Source organism: Pelophylax lessonae (genome assembly GCF_965119305.1).
Source record: "Pelophylax lessonae genome assembly, chromosome: 2".
Classification (NCBI taxonomy): Eukaryota; Metazoa; Chordata; class Amphibia; order Anura; family Ranidae; genus Pelophylax; species Pelophylax lessonae.
The window spans coordinates 150,216,354-150,233,615 of NC_138769.1; the positions used below are offsets into that span (position 1 = coordinate 150,216,354).

The 17,262-nt window shown below is 40.7% G+C and overlaps 2 protein-coding genes across 2 annotated transcripts in view; one reads left to right on the plus strand and one right to left on the minus strand.

The window, feature by feature from the left end:
* Positions 1 to 3,848: 3,848 nt before the first annotated feature.
* LOC309547999 (uncharacterized protein) overlaps positions 3,849 to 17,262 on the minus strand; it is a gene marked incomplete at both ends in the record, with an annotated part of 48,968 nt that continues 35,554 nt past the window's right edge. Inside the window, one exon of the mRNA XM_082247984.1 lies at positions 3,849 to 3,923. Coding sequence (XP_082104110.1) covers positions 3,849 to 3,923 — 75 coding nt within the window. The remainder of the gene's footprint in view (positions 3,924 to 17,262) is intronic.
* SH2B2 (SH2B adaptor protein 2) overlaps positions 15,215 to 17,262 on the plus strand; it is a 173,836-nt gene continuing 171,788 nt past the window's right edge. The window contains exon 1 of the mRNA XM_082244944.1: positions 15,215 to 15,352. The gene's annotated coding sequence lies outside the window, so the exon portion shown is untranslated. The remainder of the gene's footprint in view (positions 15,353 to 17,262) is intronic.

Genomic DNA, 17,262 nt, shown 5'->3' on the forward strand with positions numbered 1-17,262 from the left:
CGTGCGCAATTTTGAAACATGACATGTTGGGTATCTATTTACTCGGCGTAACATTATCTTTCACATTATGGAAAAAAATTGGGCTAACTTTACTGGTTTCTTATTTTTTAATTAAAAAAAGTGAATTTTTTCCAAAAAAACTGCGTTTGGAAGACCGCTACGCAAATACGGTGTGATAAAAAATAGTGCAATAATCTCCATTTTATTCTCTAGGGTCTCTGCTAAAAAAAAATATATAATGTTTGGGGGTTCTAAGCAGTTTTCTAGCAAAACAACTGATTTTAGCTTGTAAACACCAAATGTCAAAAATAGGCCTAGGCAAGTGGCTAGGATGCATGATGATGCTCCTTGGATGTTCGGCCCCTCTATATGGCTAGGCTGTGAAAAAGTCTCACACATGTGGTATTGCCATACTCAGGAGGAGTGGCAGAATGTATTTTGGGGTGTCATTTTTGCTGTGTACATGCTATGTGTTAGGAATATCCTATAAATTGACAACTTTGTGTAAAAAAAAAAAGTTTTCATTTTTTTCCCACATTTTCCAAAAACCTGTGGAAAAAAATGATATGTTCAAACGACCCATAATGCCTCATAGAATATACGTTGGAGTGTTTGCTTTCCAAAATGGGGTCATTTTGTGGACTTTTCCATTGTATTGGTGCTCTAGGGCCTTGAAAAGTGTGATAGGTAGTAAGAAAGTTTTATGTGTATTTATGCTCCTAGAACGCCTGAATGTGCTTCTTGGACGTGGAGTCTCTTTTTGTGGCCAGGCTGTGTAAAAGTCTCACACATGTGGTATCGCCATACTCGGAAGGAGTAGCAGAATGTATTTTTGGGTGTAATTTTTGCTGTGTACATGCTATGTGTTAGAAATAGCTTATAAATTGACAACTTTGTGGGAAAAAAAAGAAAAAAAAAATTTTTTCTTCATTTTCCCAAGAATTGTGGGAAAAAATTACAACTTCAAAAAACTCACCATGCCTCTTACTAAATACCTTGGACTGTCTACTTTACAAAAAGGGGTCATTTGGTCGGTATTTGTACTGTCCTGACATTTCAGGGCCTCAAGAAAGGAGATAGGCAGTCAGTACATCTGGTGTGATCAATTTTCAGTAATTGGTACCATAGCTTCTAGACTCAATAACTTTCACACAGACTAAATAATATACACTAATTTGGGTTAATTTTACCAGAGACATGTAGCAGTATACATTTTGGCCCAAATGTATGAAGAAAAATTTATTTTTTGCAAAATTTCATAATTGAAACTAAAAAAAAGTGTTTTTTTTTCAAAATTTTTGCTCTTTTTTTGCATATATCACGAAAAAAAAAAACCCCAGTTGTGATCAAATACCACCAAAAGAAAGCTCTATTTGTGTGAAAAAAATGATAAAAATTTTGTTTGGTTATAGTGTAGCATGACTGAGCAATTGTCATTCAAAGTGTGAGAGTGCTGAAAGCTGAAAATTGGTCTGGGCAGGAAGGGTGTCTAACTGCTCTGTATGGAAGCGGTTAACCACTTTACCACCAGAGGATTTTCCTGCTTAACGTCCAGGCCACTTTTTGCAACTTGGCACTGCGCGAACTTAACTGACAATTGCGCGGTCATGTAATGCTGTACCCAAACGAAATTTACGTCCTTTTTTTCCCACAAACAGAGCTTCCTTTTGGTGGTATTTGATCACCTGTGCGCTTTTCATTTTTTGAGATATTAATAAAAAAAGAGCAAAAATTTTGTGAAAAAATTGACATTTTCTACTTTGACAGTTAAAAAATATCTAATATATTAAATTTTTGTCATATATTTAGGCCAAAATGTATTTAGCTACATGTCTTTGACCAAAAAATTCTCAATGAGCGTATTTTTAACCGCTTTAAGACCAGAAGATTTTACTCCATTCCTGACTAGGCTATATTTTGCAATTCGGCACTGTGTTATTTTAACGGACAATTGCCCGGTCGTGAGACGCTGTACCAAAATTAAATTTATGTCCTTTTTTTTCCCCACAAATAGAGCTTTCTTTTGGTGGTATTTGATCACCTGCGCAATTTTTCATTTTTGAAAAAAAGAGCGACAATTTTGAAAAAAAAAAAACAATATTGTTTGCATTCTGATATATAACATTCCCAAAAAAAATTTTAAAAATCACAATTTTTTAACATTTTAGGCCAATTTGTTTTCTGCTACATATTTTTGGTAAAAAAAAATCATAATAAGCGTATTTTGATTGGTTTGCGCAAAAGTTATCACGTTTCTACGATTTTTTTGCGGGACTGCGACATTGTGGCAGACAGATCGCACCCCTAACTGACATTTTTGACACTTTTGGGGGTACCAGTGACATTACTACAGTAATCAGTGCTAAAAATATGCACTGTTACTGTAATAATGACACTGGCAGGGAAGGGGTTAACTTTATTGGTGATCAAGGGGTTAAATGTTTGCCTCATGCTTACTGATGTGTGTGGGGGGAGGGGATTGTGTGACACAGACACAGATCGCAGGTTCAGCTATGCTGAATCCTTTAATCTGTGACTGTCTGTCACAGAGGTGATCTGCCCGCTTTGTTTACACAAGTGGGCGGATTTCCACACTCGATCCCAGACGATCGGGGAAGAGTGGCGGTGATCACCTCCTCTCCTCCCCTGGCCCGACTCCTGCTGTGTCTGAATACAGCGGGAGCGAGCCTCCGGCGGCACGCGCACGCCGCCGGGGGGGGGGGGGCATTGTCCTGCGACGATAACGAGCCACATTGCCGCAGTACCAGCTCAGTGAGCGGTCGGCAAGTGGTTAATATTATTATATTAATTAATTCATTATTAATTAAATATGTTTTTGTGTTTTCCATTGCTCTTGCTCTCTCTCTCTCTCTCTCAATATATTTAAGGCTACATTCACACCTGAGTGTAGCGTTTTCGCGTTTTAGCGTTTTTCTACCGCGATTTTACTGCGATTTTTACAGCGATTTTACCGCGATTTTACCACGATTTTTACCGCGATTTACAGGCGTTTTTACAGGCGTTTTTTGTGCAGGCGTTTTTAGATTGAATAGAAACCAATGGAAAACGCCTGTAATCTGCCCAAAAAGAAGCTCATGTACTTTTTTGAGCGTTGGGCGTTTTGCTTACAGCGTCAAAACGCTCAGATGTGAACAGGGGCCATTGAAATGAATAGGATTTGTCTTGTTGGGCGTTTTGAGAGCTGATCCTAGAGCAGAAAAACTCCCCAAAAACGCCCCAAAACGCCTAGATGTGAACAGAGCCTTATGTGTTTAAATGTGTTTCTATTGTTTTAAAAGTGTGTTTAAAAACCTTAAAATACTTAAATACTTTTAAAAGTACTGTGAAAGTTATAAAAACATGCCTAGGGTGTATTTAAATAGGGTCTTTCTATTTCGCAGATTTTCACCTATTGCAGGTGGGTCTGGAACGTAACCCCCGCGATGGAGGGGGGGTTACTGTATTTTATTTTACAAGGATAAGACATCAAACATTTATGTACAGTTCAAATGTACAAGTCATGAAAATGACAGTTTATGCAATGTGCTCTTTTTATTTGGTGCACACATGCATTCCCAGCACCAATGGCAATTCTGCACTTTCCACCACAGCTTCATGCCGGACCAGTTGGCCCTTGTTGTAGCAGTACATCCGGAGAGGATGTGGACTCTTTCTCATAATAACAGTAAAAAGTTGAGGATAGGTATAAGTGTACAAGTTTGTTTTGTAGAGTGCACTTACCTAAAATGAACATCTTTTTGGGATCAATATTGAATTTTGCTATCACAAATGTTCTGCAGGTCACTTTCATCTGTTGTGATTTTCAAAGAAAGGGGAACTCAGCAGAATCAGATACAATATTTCACTTTGGCTAACAAAGTTTTAATCCAGTTTGATGTTCTGAGCTTATCTTTAGCAGAAATCTGTAATACACATACTTACAGTTATACACAGGGCCATATTTACCATAAGTCAACCAGTGTTTAGGGTAGAAGGGAAGGTGGTACAAGAAGCATAGTGTTTTTAAAGTGATCTTAATCTTGCCTTGACCAAATGAAAGACAGCACTGCTCACATGCTTTTGTCAGATACCGTCCAGTTCACGAGAAGCTGCTCGGGTGCTGGGTCACCGATAAGAGCCCATGAAGCTCAACCATAGAACCACAAGGGTTTCACAGGGCCAGACACCCAAAAAATTAACCACGAAACAAATATTCACAAACTAGCTTGAGTTGGTTCTCCACCCATCAGAAAAACCTCGCTAACGCATTTCACCCAAGTAGGGCTTATTCATAGAGGCCTTTACAGTTAAGTACCACACCCCCCTTCACACAGCATACAGAAACAGAGCTGAGACTTTCAATCACAGGCTGTGTGCTGGAGATCCGTCATCTGTCACCTTTTTTTTCTTAATGTCAGGAAAACCCGTCAGAAGCGACTCATGCAGATAGCAGAGGAACGACGCAGCAGACAGAAATGACACTTAGCGTTAAGGATTTAGACAACCGCACACCATCTAAGGATATGCTTTGTTCATCATTCATGTCAAAGGTTTTCAACTACTGTAAAATCACCTGGGTGATAGAACTAAACTTTGGATACTGTTTAAAAGAAGCAGATGAATACCTACCTTTCCAACAGGTATGAGGCAAATCTTCATTCTCTACAAGAGCTCAGAGCACCAAAGATATCTGGCACTTCTGGGTATGTTGGATATTATACCCTCCTAACAGTTACCAGAGGGGAAACACTATCTCCTGAAAGTGCCGGATAGCAGCCATATCCAGAGCTCTTGAAAACAAAGAATAGCCTTCCCAACTGCCAGAGAAGGGAATATTTATCCGCTTCTTTTAAGACTTCTCAATATTCTGTTGATTGTACTTTTTTGATTGAGCAATAAATAACGCGGGATTGTTGGTGCTTAACGCCAATATCTTTCAATAAATAATGCAGTCCCACTTCATGTTATTTATTTTATTTCAGTTCATGAGATCAGGCTAGGCTCCAAAGCTGTAGGTTACCAGTAAGACATTGGATAGGGAGGTTGACCTTTCTGTGGGCAGAAGCATTTAAATTAGCAGACAGAAGTAGTTGCAATTCAGATGGAAGATTAGTGCAGGCAGCAGACATATGCAGTTGGAAAACAGATGGAAGGTCAACTCATGTAGTTGGCAAGATGTGAGGTCAGTACAAACAACAGACATGTGTAGTTGAAAACCAGGAAGAAAATTTGAAAAGGCAGCAGACATTTGTATTTGGAAACAAGAGGAAATGCTATGGCAGGCAGCATACATATGTGTTTGGAGCAGGGCTTTTTTTCTCTGAAAATAGGTGCAGGAACTCAACCACGACCCCCTCCCCAATACACATACACCCTCCAAACTGCGTCAAATAGTGGGTGTGATCACATTTTACTAACAGTGAGAGGGTCACACAGGGGCATTAAATACTAGGAGTGCATAATGTGCAGAGTTTGTAGGGGTTGGTGTGTGTTACACACAGAGTGCAGAGTTTAGGGGTGTGCTGCAATACAGAGTGCAGAGTTCAGGATGCTCTACACAAAGAGCCGCCCTCCACAGCTGCCTACTTCTGCATCCCCCATCTGCATCTCACTTTTCCCCCTCTTCAGCTCCGACCTCAGCATGCACCCCCCCCCTCCACTGCCCCCATCTCCCCCCCTCCCTCTTCTTAAAAGCTTCACCATCTTCCACATGTCTTACTTTTGTTGCTGCATTAAGATTGAGCTTCCAGTCGGCTACAGTAGTACCTCCCCAAACACTGTAGGTGGTTCCGCCTCTTTCACTTGCAGGGAGACCATCCAATGGCCTGGGGGTGTCGGCATCCACACTCCTCATTGGGCACCTGCATCTCCCTTGTCCCCATCCTGAACCCAGTAGGAGACCCTGAGGAGATCAGATCTGTGGGAGCTGTTGGGAGACAAACTGTCATTTGTAAACACAGAAGCAGTACCTCTGTCTTTACAAGGGATAGTGGTGAGCAGGGAGCAGGGGCCCTGAGCCAGAGGTGGTGGAACTGAGTTCCACCAAGTTCTAGCATAAAAAAAGCCCTGATTTGGAAACCATACAGGCAACAGACATGTAGTTAGAAATCAGATGCAATGTCAGTGCAGGCAACAGACATTTGTAGTTGGAAACCAGGCAGAAGATCAGGACAGGCAGCAGACATATTGCAGTGAAAACAAGATGGAAGGTCGGGGCAGCAGCACATATCTGTCATTGGAAAACAGGCTAAAGGTAAGGACAGGCAGCATGCTTACAGTATATGTCTGGAAACAGAACAGAAGATCATGGCAAGAAGCAGACAGATGTAGTAAGGAACCAGGCGGAGCAATACAGCAGGAGGAAAACTGACCAAGAACAAACCAATGTCACTCAGGATAAATAGCATGTAAATCCGGAACAATACTGAAACCTAAAGGATCTGAAGGAAATCATTGCTAGACCATTGTCATGGAGGACAGATTTAAAAATTGAGTCACCTGGTGATATCATGCAGGCAACAGAGGCTAAAGAGGTATACAAAGAAACTGCATGTACTGTCTAAGTATCAAGATGCCAGTGAGGGAGCAGAGAAAGAGAGCAAAGTAATGGCAATTTTGTGCAAGTGGAAAATACTGGCTCCTTTATACTCTATATTTGACTCATCATGCTAATATAGGATGACAGTCCTAGAGTGCTATGGGTGTCATTTTCGCATCATTATTAACTATAGATCCAAATTTATTAAGAGTAAGATTTACACACAGCTGTACAAATAATTTTACAGGCTACATTAAAAAAAACGCCTTTAGTATGTTTATGTTCAGTAACTAAAGTTACTGTAATTTTTTATTCTATTGCTACTCTAAATCATCAGATTATGATACCGTTATTAAATAATTGCTCATTTGTGATTACATTAACCTCCCTGGCGGTATGATTATGTCAGGAATTACATACCAAAAGCGGTACAATTCTTTTCATGGAAATTTGGCGTTATGTATTATAGGCCTACAATTTTTAGTAATTACTGACTTAAACCTGACCAAAACAAGAGTCTAGTAGACATCCCAGATGTGATAAATTTGAAACACAAACACGTGAATTATAATCGAATCAATAATATTATTTTATTATTTAATATATAATATATATAATAAAATTATATTATTGATTAGATTATAATTCATGCATTATATATTATATATAGATATATGTGTGTGTGCATATATATATATATATATATACATATATATATATATATATATATATATGCATATATATATATATATATATATATGCATATATATATATATATACCGGTGTATATATATATATATATATATATATATATTTATATGCATATATATATATATACCGGTGTATATATATATTTATATGCATATATATATATATATATATATATATATATATAAAATATAAAATGTGTTTTGTGTTTTGTGCAACGTTTTTTTTTTTAAATTTCCCTCCCTAGTTCCGCTCCCATGCAGCATTGCTGCTGCAGGGAACGGAACTAGGAAGTGATCAGAGCGACGGAGACCGACGGAGGAGCGGCGGGACTCTCGGGTGGCGGTCACAGCAATGAGAGATCATCGCTGGAACGCCAGGATAAGGTAAGAGAACACCGCTGCGCTCTCTGCAATCCACCCCGAGCGTGACTCGGGGTTACCGCTCCTGATATGAAAAACCAACCCCGAGTCACGCTCGGGATTACCGCTAAGGAGGTTAAAGCGTAACTCCACTTTTTTTGAGAAAAAAACATTCCCCTCGGGGTGATCTATGTACATTACAAGGAGTTTAACAAACTTTTTTTTTAGATTCCTACCTTTTGTTATTCTGAAGAGATCATTGTTTGTTGCTCTGTGCCTCTGTGCTGAGTGGGTCAAATGGGAGTGGTTTCATAATAATCTATCAGCTGTGGCAGCTTCAGAGCTCTAATGAGGAAAGCTGCTGGGTCTACATCCCTTTAGACTTGTTCCTATTGGGAGTATCTCACCAAAAATGAAATTTTTGTTGCAGGGGATGCCTGAAATCTGACTTGTATCTTAGGCAGACTTCTGGGCAAATTGGTGAGCCAATCACACAAGCAGGAAATGATGTTTCTGGTGTGTGGTCAGTACACATTCTGTGTACAGAACAGCTCAGCTAGCCATATTGGATTGCATTTTCAGAAAATTCAACAGCTGCAGATTGAAAAGGAAAGGTAATTTTTAATAGCATTCAATGACAATATGCTTTGTGTCGCAATTGTATACGTTATATTGTTTTTATATTGTTTTTTTCTTTTTTTGTTTTTTTTTTCCTGTGATTTCAACCTCATCCACCTTGCTAATCTGGAAAAGGAGTTTTACTGATCATTAATAAAAATCTTAAACTACATTTTCCACCTCTTCATTCAATGTAATCCTCATTGCAAACAAAACAGTCATAAAAAATGTTATTGTGATGTAATTATTATTTATGATTGACAAGATCACAGACATTAGAAGCTTGTTTGTTTTATGATCTTTTAGGCGCAATAAAATAGGAAATAGAGAGCCCTATAGTTCTTCCTTTTGTGTTTTTTTGCTATACGGTCAATTTGGTAACTGAGTACGGTGTAAAGGGAGAAAATACGGTGGATCTGGATCAAGAGGAGGAGAAGTGACGAGTCCATACCTTGTTTGTAGAGAGTGTCATAAGCGATTTCCAGAGATGTATAGTAACTAAGTAGAACTACTTCACTACTGTACTTAAGTACCGAAAGGCGGTATCTGTACTTTCCTAGAGTAGAATTCTTTTCTCCTACTTCCACTTTTATTTCACTACATTTTTTCAATGATTTCAATACTTCTACTCCAATATTTTTTTTTTGTGCTGCATAGTTACTCGTTACAATTATAAAAATTACCAATGCCAGAACAGTAGATGGCAGGTTTCATGAAGCTCAAAACATGTGTATTATCAGCGCATACGAAAATAAAAGCTACTGTATGTATAAATAAAAGCTGCATTTGAAATAATAAAAAAACAATATGATGTTCAAACTTTTGACTTCTTTCTTTAATAACTACATAACCCAGTACTTGTACTTGTACTTTCAGTACTTGAGTAGCATTTTTTTTCAAAACTACTGGTACTTTTACTTTCAGTACTTGAGTAGCAAAATTTAAAAAAAAAAACTACTTGCAATACTTAAGTACAAAAAATGTTGAATACTTTAGTACTTCTACTCAAGTCACTTTTTGATCGAGCACTTCCACTTCTACTCAAGTCACTTTTTGATCGAGCACTTGTACTTTTACTCAAGTATGGGTTTCGAGTACTTTATACAACTCTGGCGATTTCTGACCCACATGTGAGGTCTTAGGAGGTGGGCAGGTTTTTCACCTATGGATGAAGGCATTTAAGGCACAAGATAAAGAGTGAAGATTTGTGAATCACTAGTCACCCCGTGTAGTTTTTGTTATAATTATTTGGGACTGAATTGATATGTCCTGTCATATGGGACTGAATCAGTAAACTAATGATTTATGTATGGTCTCAATATATAAGCATTGTAGTTTTTATGTATAATTTGTATTGTTGTGCTGCAATTTTTTGAATATTTGATTGACAAGTAAGTTGTTTAAACCTTTCCCCATTTTCTTGTATCATAAAAATGTAATGTATCAAATCACTTTATGGCTCTTTCACATGTGCAGGTCCCCTGCTGAATCAGAGGCAATTGGGAAGGAGGTCAGTTTTTTTACATCTTCACCTGTTCAGTTTGTGTCCGGTGGGTCTGTGATATCTCTAATGGTGGTCGGATGTAAACAAACTTGTGACCGTTTACAGCAGGCTACCTCTGATTCATCAAAAAAAAAAAAAAAAATATGGTGCAAAAAGTGGGTTAAGGGACAAGGAATGATGACAAGGAAATAAGCATAAATCCTGGACTAGTGAAATCACATATCATATAGTCCATGAGGTGTAATGTCATACGCTCCTGGCAGCTCCCTTGAGAGTGAAGCAATTCTCTGAAAGGCAAATGGAAGACAGCAAGGTGCACCAAACTAAGTGTAGCCGATCAAATCAAAAAAGACATCTAATAAAAGTTGTCAGCAAATTGGCTACTCACATGATGTAAGAATAAACAAAGCATGAGTATAAAATGGAGTTCGTGGTCACTTGGGGGGTCCCGAGGGTCTATAACAGCATAGCAGGCAGTGTACAGCAGGGCAGATGGACGAGACGGCCGGGGACCCTGCTGTACAGTATGGAAACCAGCGTGGAACGCACTCAGAGCCGTGCTGAAAGTGATGTCGGGACACATCAGATGACGCGTTTCAAAGCTTCCGCTTGTCTGAGCTCCTATGTGCAGTCGCTTTTGTGCACAGAGGAACTCAGACAAGCTTTATAAAATTCTGGACTTTGAATATATGTAGAGAATAGAAGACTGCAGATAAACAGCCATTTAGATCTGAAGAAAAAGCGGAAGCTTTGAAACGCGTCATCTGATGCGTCCCGACGTCACTTTCAGCACAGCTCTGAGTGCGTTCCACGCTGGTTTCCATACTGTACAGCAGGGTCCCCGGCCGTCTCGTCCATCTGCCCTGTTGTACACTGCCTGCTATGCTGTTATAGACCCCGGGACCCCCCAAGTGACTACGAACTCCCTTTTATACTCATGCCTTGTTTATTCTTACATCATGTGAGTAGCCAATTGGCTGACAACTTTTATTAAATGTCCTTCTTGATTTTATCTGCTACACTTAGTTTGGCGCACCTTGTTGTTCTCCATTTACCTCTGATTCATCAGGCTTAGGTCCATAAATGTGGAAAAGTTGACAGTCCTTTTAATTTTTTTTTCTGGATCTGAACAGACTCAGAGGTAGGACAAAAGTCAGTTTACATCTGCCTATCCGTAGGATTGCATTGGGCTTCCAATTGCGATCAGGTCTACCTAAAAAACTGACAGGTGGACATCATAGGAAAGCCTGTGTGAAAGGGCCCTTAAATAGAAAGGCTTCATGCAAATGTTATCTAAGTCTTTATAGATACCAGGGGAGGACTGGGCCAGGGGGCAGGGGGGCAATTGCCCCCTGGGCCACTCTGATGCCCTGTGAAAAGGCTGCACCGCTTCTGCCATAGATATGCCTAAAGGATTCCTGGTGAAGAGAAGTAAAAAGTCCCCATCACTGACATACTGAGTGTAGGTTGAAGACAAGGATGGAGCACAGCCCCTCCCCCCAGGCATTGATGGTGTAAACTGTATCTGAGCAGAGGCCGGTTCCATGCCCCACTGGGGACTCGTCTCCCCCAGCCAGCCCCAACCAAGCTGTTCCCCCCTGCCCCCCCCCCCAATGGTCCCCTGCTGGCTAGGTTGGGAACCCGGATTCAGCCGATAAGTAGAGTGTATCTGGAGCAGGGCTTCAGCTTGGAATGGGGGTCAGGAGGAGGATGGGAAGTGGGAGAGAAGGAGGGGGGCCGAGTCACTGCACCATGGGCCTCTGATTTGTACTTGCCCCCTGGGCCGAAGGTTGCCAGTCAGCCCCTGATAGATACTCACTTATGGCATGCACCTGACCTTACACAGTAGTAAAATTATGTTCTCTTCTCTACTTTGTATCAGTTCCTTATTTTATACCTCCCAAAACTACCAGCTTCAGCTACAGCTTTCTAATGTTTAGGGCTGACGCTCAAAGATCTGCACCCAAATTATAGTCTAGGACAGAGGTAGGTAACCTTAAAGAGGTGAAGATCTACCTTAACAACATGGGAGAAGTCAAAGATCACCGGGCACAGTGTCGCCTCCTCATTTAAACCTCTAATTGCTGTACTACCGTGTCGCAATGGCATGCATTGTACGGCAATAAATTGTTTAAATCAGGTGATGATGAACATATTGCCTTCTCCCCACCTGTCAAACACACTCGGATCGCTTTTCAGAGGAGCAGCAGTGCCTGTTGCACTTGTGAATGAGACCTAAGTTGCAAGCACCCTTAGTGCTCATTCATACGTAAAGTTGGGGGTGGTAAAACCCTGCAATTGAATCATGGTTTTACCCAGCCCAGACCCTATCCCCTTTAGCTACTCAGGCAGCAGCCAAAGGTGTACACACGACCCATTCCATTAAATGTTGGACTGTGCACCCAGGCACAGGTGGGGATCACAGTGCAGATTTCCAAGTGATGCCCCATCCTACACTGCATCAATATCTGCATTTTACTTGTTACTTACAAGTGATGGTGGTGAGCGGGGAGCAGAGAGCAAGAGCCGACGGTTGTGAAACAGAGTTCTACCACGTTCTAGCTAAATGAGGACCCTGGGTGTGAGGGCCACATTAAATGACTTGGCGGGCCAGATTGGGGCCATGTTATGCTTGACACGTGCTCTACACCCTTCTGGGAAGAGATAATCTAGAGAGATAATCTGAAAAATCCTAAAGAGATCCTATTAAATTTGAGACTCAGGCACCATACAAATACCCACTTGCTACTCCTACTTTTTACAGTGGGGCAAACAAGTTCTACCCAAAGATTAGTGGTCCTCCACCCCCTTGGGCGGTAGATGGTATAACTCGTTTTAAATGAAGAGATGTCTGCAAACCTTAGTGACAAATAACATAGGCTTGAACAGGTCTGGACCCCTTAGAGTGAATATGATTTACCCCGGGACTTTAATCACTCACTACTTATTATCTGACCACCTTTGTTTGACAGCTAGGCCATACTGCTTGGTCATTGAGTGGCTCATATCCACCCCCAGCAGACTTTCCTTCTCTACATACTTTACCCCTTGCCTCTACCGCCTTGTGTTAGGATGGGGTCATCTTAATATAAGAAGGTAAAGGTTATGGCTAAACCAGTTTTGGGGCCAGTCCCCCAAAACGTCAGCTGGTTATGTCATCCGTTTGTACCTATGAAGTTGGAGGGCAGACTTCTGATGTCTGAATCTATGTTACACCACTATTCACTATTGGTTATGGAGTAAAATTTCTATCTTTCTTCTTTTATTAAAGTGCTGTAGATAATGCACTAGGTGCTTGCTCCCTTTTGTTTTTTTGCGGTTTGTACAGCTAAAGATTTGCTGATCGTTGGAGGGCTGCAACACCATAACCATTCAGTCCGAGTTGCACTGTGGTCACCATATCTGTAAATTTGACACTTAGATCCTCTGCAAATTCTTATGCTGGCTATACACTATATGAAAAATCGGCTGAAATTCAGTCATTTGCCTGTTTGCTGGGTATATCAGATGAAATAACATGGTCTAGATATCACAAGATAATGCTTAGAGAAACGCTGTTTATGGCAAGGAAAACAATCACAGTTAAGTGGATTCAAGTGAAGCCCCCTGCTGTTAAGAACTGGATAAGAGCGGTAAATCAGATTTTACCATTTGAAAAAGTATTGTATATGCATAGAGGATGCTCAACGAAATATAATAAAATTTGGGATAATTGGTGTCAATCAACATTAACCAATGGTTGAATATAAGGAGATAACCAAGAGGATATAGAGGGATGCACATAGTATGATGAGGAAATAAATCTACGAATGCAATGGAGCAAGGGGTTGGGGCACACCAGGACAACGGCGATCAATTAAGCTAAATGGATATACCTTGGCATAAAGAGATTATGAATACTAAGTAAACAGATAATTATTTGGATATTGTATAATTATTTTATTTTATATTGTTTTGTCCCTTTGTTGAAAGGACGTTTGGAATGTTCGTTTTTATGCACATATTGAAATAAAAAGAATTTAAAAAAGAAATTCAGTCATTTGGACAGCTCTTTCATTTTTTTGGCCAGTTAACGGGCACAAAACTGTAATTAGTTGTAATGTTTTTGAACCCAAAAAACGAAGGAAAGGTTTTGAAGTTTTCTGCCGAACGAACGATAAGTTGAAAGGTTAATGTGTTTCTCGTTCAAACTGTATGCACTAGGTATATGTGAAAAAAACAAACAAAAAATGGATTCATTTATGTCCATTGAATGATTTATTGGTCATTACATGATGGCATGTTCGTTTGCTCTCACGGCCGAGCATTCGTTTTTCGAAAATGAGTTTGAACGATTTTTTGTATAGTGTATGGCCAGCATTAGGGATAAGGTGTCAAGTCTTCACTGTTCTAAGCTAACTATCAATCTGCACTTGGATCTGTACACAGGGAGGTTGATGTCATATTGCATTGTTTCATTATGTCTGTGCTTATGTAGTTTTTGAAAATACTTTTTCGCATGTATAAATTAGTGATCGACTGATATCGGTTTTTCGTTGCCGATACTGATTTTTTGGCCAATGCATATCGGTATCGTGGCATGCTAGTCTGATGTTGAAAGTGAAAGTGAAGAGGTTATTTTCATACAAATTTTACCATACGACAGAATTCTACTTCAGAAGTGATGTCATGTGTTGGATTGCTTTGTATGTATTTTTTCGTCTCTGAGCATGCCTAGTCTTGCTCTTAAGATTTTTTTCCGTCGAAATCTGTACTAATGAGACGAAAATCGGACGTTGTTTTGACGGACGACAAAAATTATATAGCCTGCACATCAGGATTTTGTCGGCCGAAAAGTCGGAGTCGGCTGTGGAAAGCACCATACTAACAATCCGAAAATCGGCAGATCGGTCGTCGAATGAATTTTCCCTACAGATTTTCTTATCGTGTGTACGGGCCTTTCCATCCTCTTATATATACAGACATTCATAGGTACAGGTGTGTACACTAAAATTCATTTATGGGTCTTTTTTCCTGAAAATATGTGTTTGATCAATAATTGCGCAAACATTGTGTGTCAAAAGAATTACAGTTATTTCTAGCAAAAAATACAGATTATTAACAAAAAAAGGGGGAATATAACCCTATAGACGGGTGGATGAAGTGTAAGCTGTGACTACAAATCTCCCTTTAATAAAATCTTATAGAAACAAAATATGAAACTGAATGCATCATCCTCAACAATCCCATAGAAATAAACATAGATGTACGCAATACATGATAAAGGGAAGAAGTGGCTCTTATAAATGCAATGATAAAAAAATCAATAAAAAAAAAAAAACGGATGGATAAAAAAAAAGGAAAGGAATGTCAGAGCCCCCCGGTCTATTTGTCTGGTGTCCATGGGATGGGGACGTGTGACAACCAGCACAGAGTCACCATAGCAGGCTCTGGCCCTTTATGAGCTGTGCGGTGATGTGGCCCCGCCCCCAGCTCCGGGGGGTGTGGAAAACAAGAAAGGGATGAGTGTGATGGTGACATTCCCCTCCATAGTGTGACATGGAGAGCGGACCATGCTGACTTCACAGCACGGGATTTACATCACCCGGAACAGCCGACACCAGCAATGATCCCCATCACACAGTAAGTGCTATTCTGGGAGGGGAGGGACACCCAGCCTGGCTCCTCTCCATAGAAAGGACTGCTGGGGACACATTGGATTGTCACAGGGAGGGATCGGAGGACAAGTGCACGTCTATACAGCTTTCTGATGATGGATGAGCCAATCATCCAAGCATTGTGTATACAGTGTGTGATCCCAGCATTGTGTGTATACAATGTGTGATCCCAGCATTGTGTATACTGTGTGTGATCCCAGCATTGTGTATATACAGTGTGTGTGATCCCAGTATTGTGTATACACAGTGTGTGATCCCAGCATTGTGTATACAGTGTGTGTGATCCCAGCATTGTATATACAGTGTGTGATCCCAGCATTGTGTACACGGTGTGTGATCCCAGCATTGTGTATACACAGTGTGTGATCCCAGCATTGTGTATACAGTGTGTGATCCCAGCATTGTGTATACAGTGTGTGTGATCCCAGCATTGTGTATATACAGTGTGTGATCCCAGCATTGTGTATACAGTGTGTGTGATCCTAGCATTGTGTATACAGTGTGTGTGATCCCAGCATTGTGTATACTGTGTGTGTGATCCCAGCATTGTGTATATACAGTGTGTGATCCCAGCATTGTATATACAGTGTGTGTGATCCCAGCATTGTATATACAGTGTGTGATCCCAGCATTGTATATACAGTGTGTGATCCCAGCATTGTATATACAGTGTGTGATCCCAGCATTGTGTATACGGTGTGTGTGTGTGATCCCAGCATTGTGTACACGGTGTGTGATCCCAGCATTGTGTACACGGTGTGTGATCCCAGCATTGTGTATATACAATGTGTGATCCCAGCATTGTGTATATACAGTGTGTGATTCCAGCATTGTGTATATACAGTGTGTGTGATCCCAGCATTGTGTATATACAGTGTGTGATCCCGGCATTGTGTATACTGTGTGTGTGATCCCAGCATTGTGTTTATACAGTGTGTGATCCCAGCATTGTGTATACAGTGTGTGTGATCCCAGCATTGTGTTTATACAGTGTGTGATCCCAGCATTGTGTATACGGTGGGTGTGATTTCAACATTGTGTATACAGTGTGTGTGATCCCAGCATTGTGTATACAGTGTGTGTGATCCCAGCATTGTGTATATATACAGTGTGTGATCCCAGCATTGTATATACAGTGTGTGATCCCAGCATTGTGTATACAGTGTGTGTGATCCCAGCATTGTGTATACAGTGTGTTATCCCAGCATTGTGTACACGGTGTGTGATCCCAGCATTGTGTATACACAGTGTGTGATCCCAGCATTGTGTATACAGTGTGTGATCCCAGCATTGTATATACAGTGTGTGTGATCCCAGCATTGTGTATATATACAGTGTGTGATCCCAGCATTGTATATACAGTGTGTGATCCCAGCATTGTGTATACAGTGTGTGTGATCCCAGCATTGTGTATATATACAGTGTGTGATCCCAGCATTGTATATACAGTGTGTGATCCCAGCATTGTGTATACAGTGTGTGTGATCCCAGCATTGTGTATACAGTGTGTTATCCCAGCATTGTGTATATACAGTGTGTGATTCTAGCATTGTGTATAGAGTGTGTGATTCCAGCAGTTTGTATATACAATATATGTACATCCTTGTGTGGCTGATTGGGATCTCTCCTGTAATCCTGTTTAGCACACAGTAGTAGCTCCTCCTGCCTCTATGGAGCTGATGAGGGGGGATCTGCCTTGCTCTTTCTGCATGGAGAAGGTGTCCCTGTGCCTGGGGGCTGCAAGTTTGTCCTGGATCAGCTGGCCCTGCATTATTGATGGCGGAGCTGCCAGTCCTCCCAGTCCCAGGCAGATGTTGGTGTGCCCTTGTGCTGGGCTCTGGGGGGGGGGGGGGATCAGACATGTAGAGAGAGATG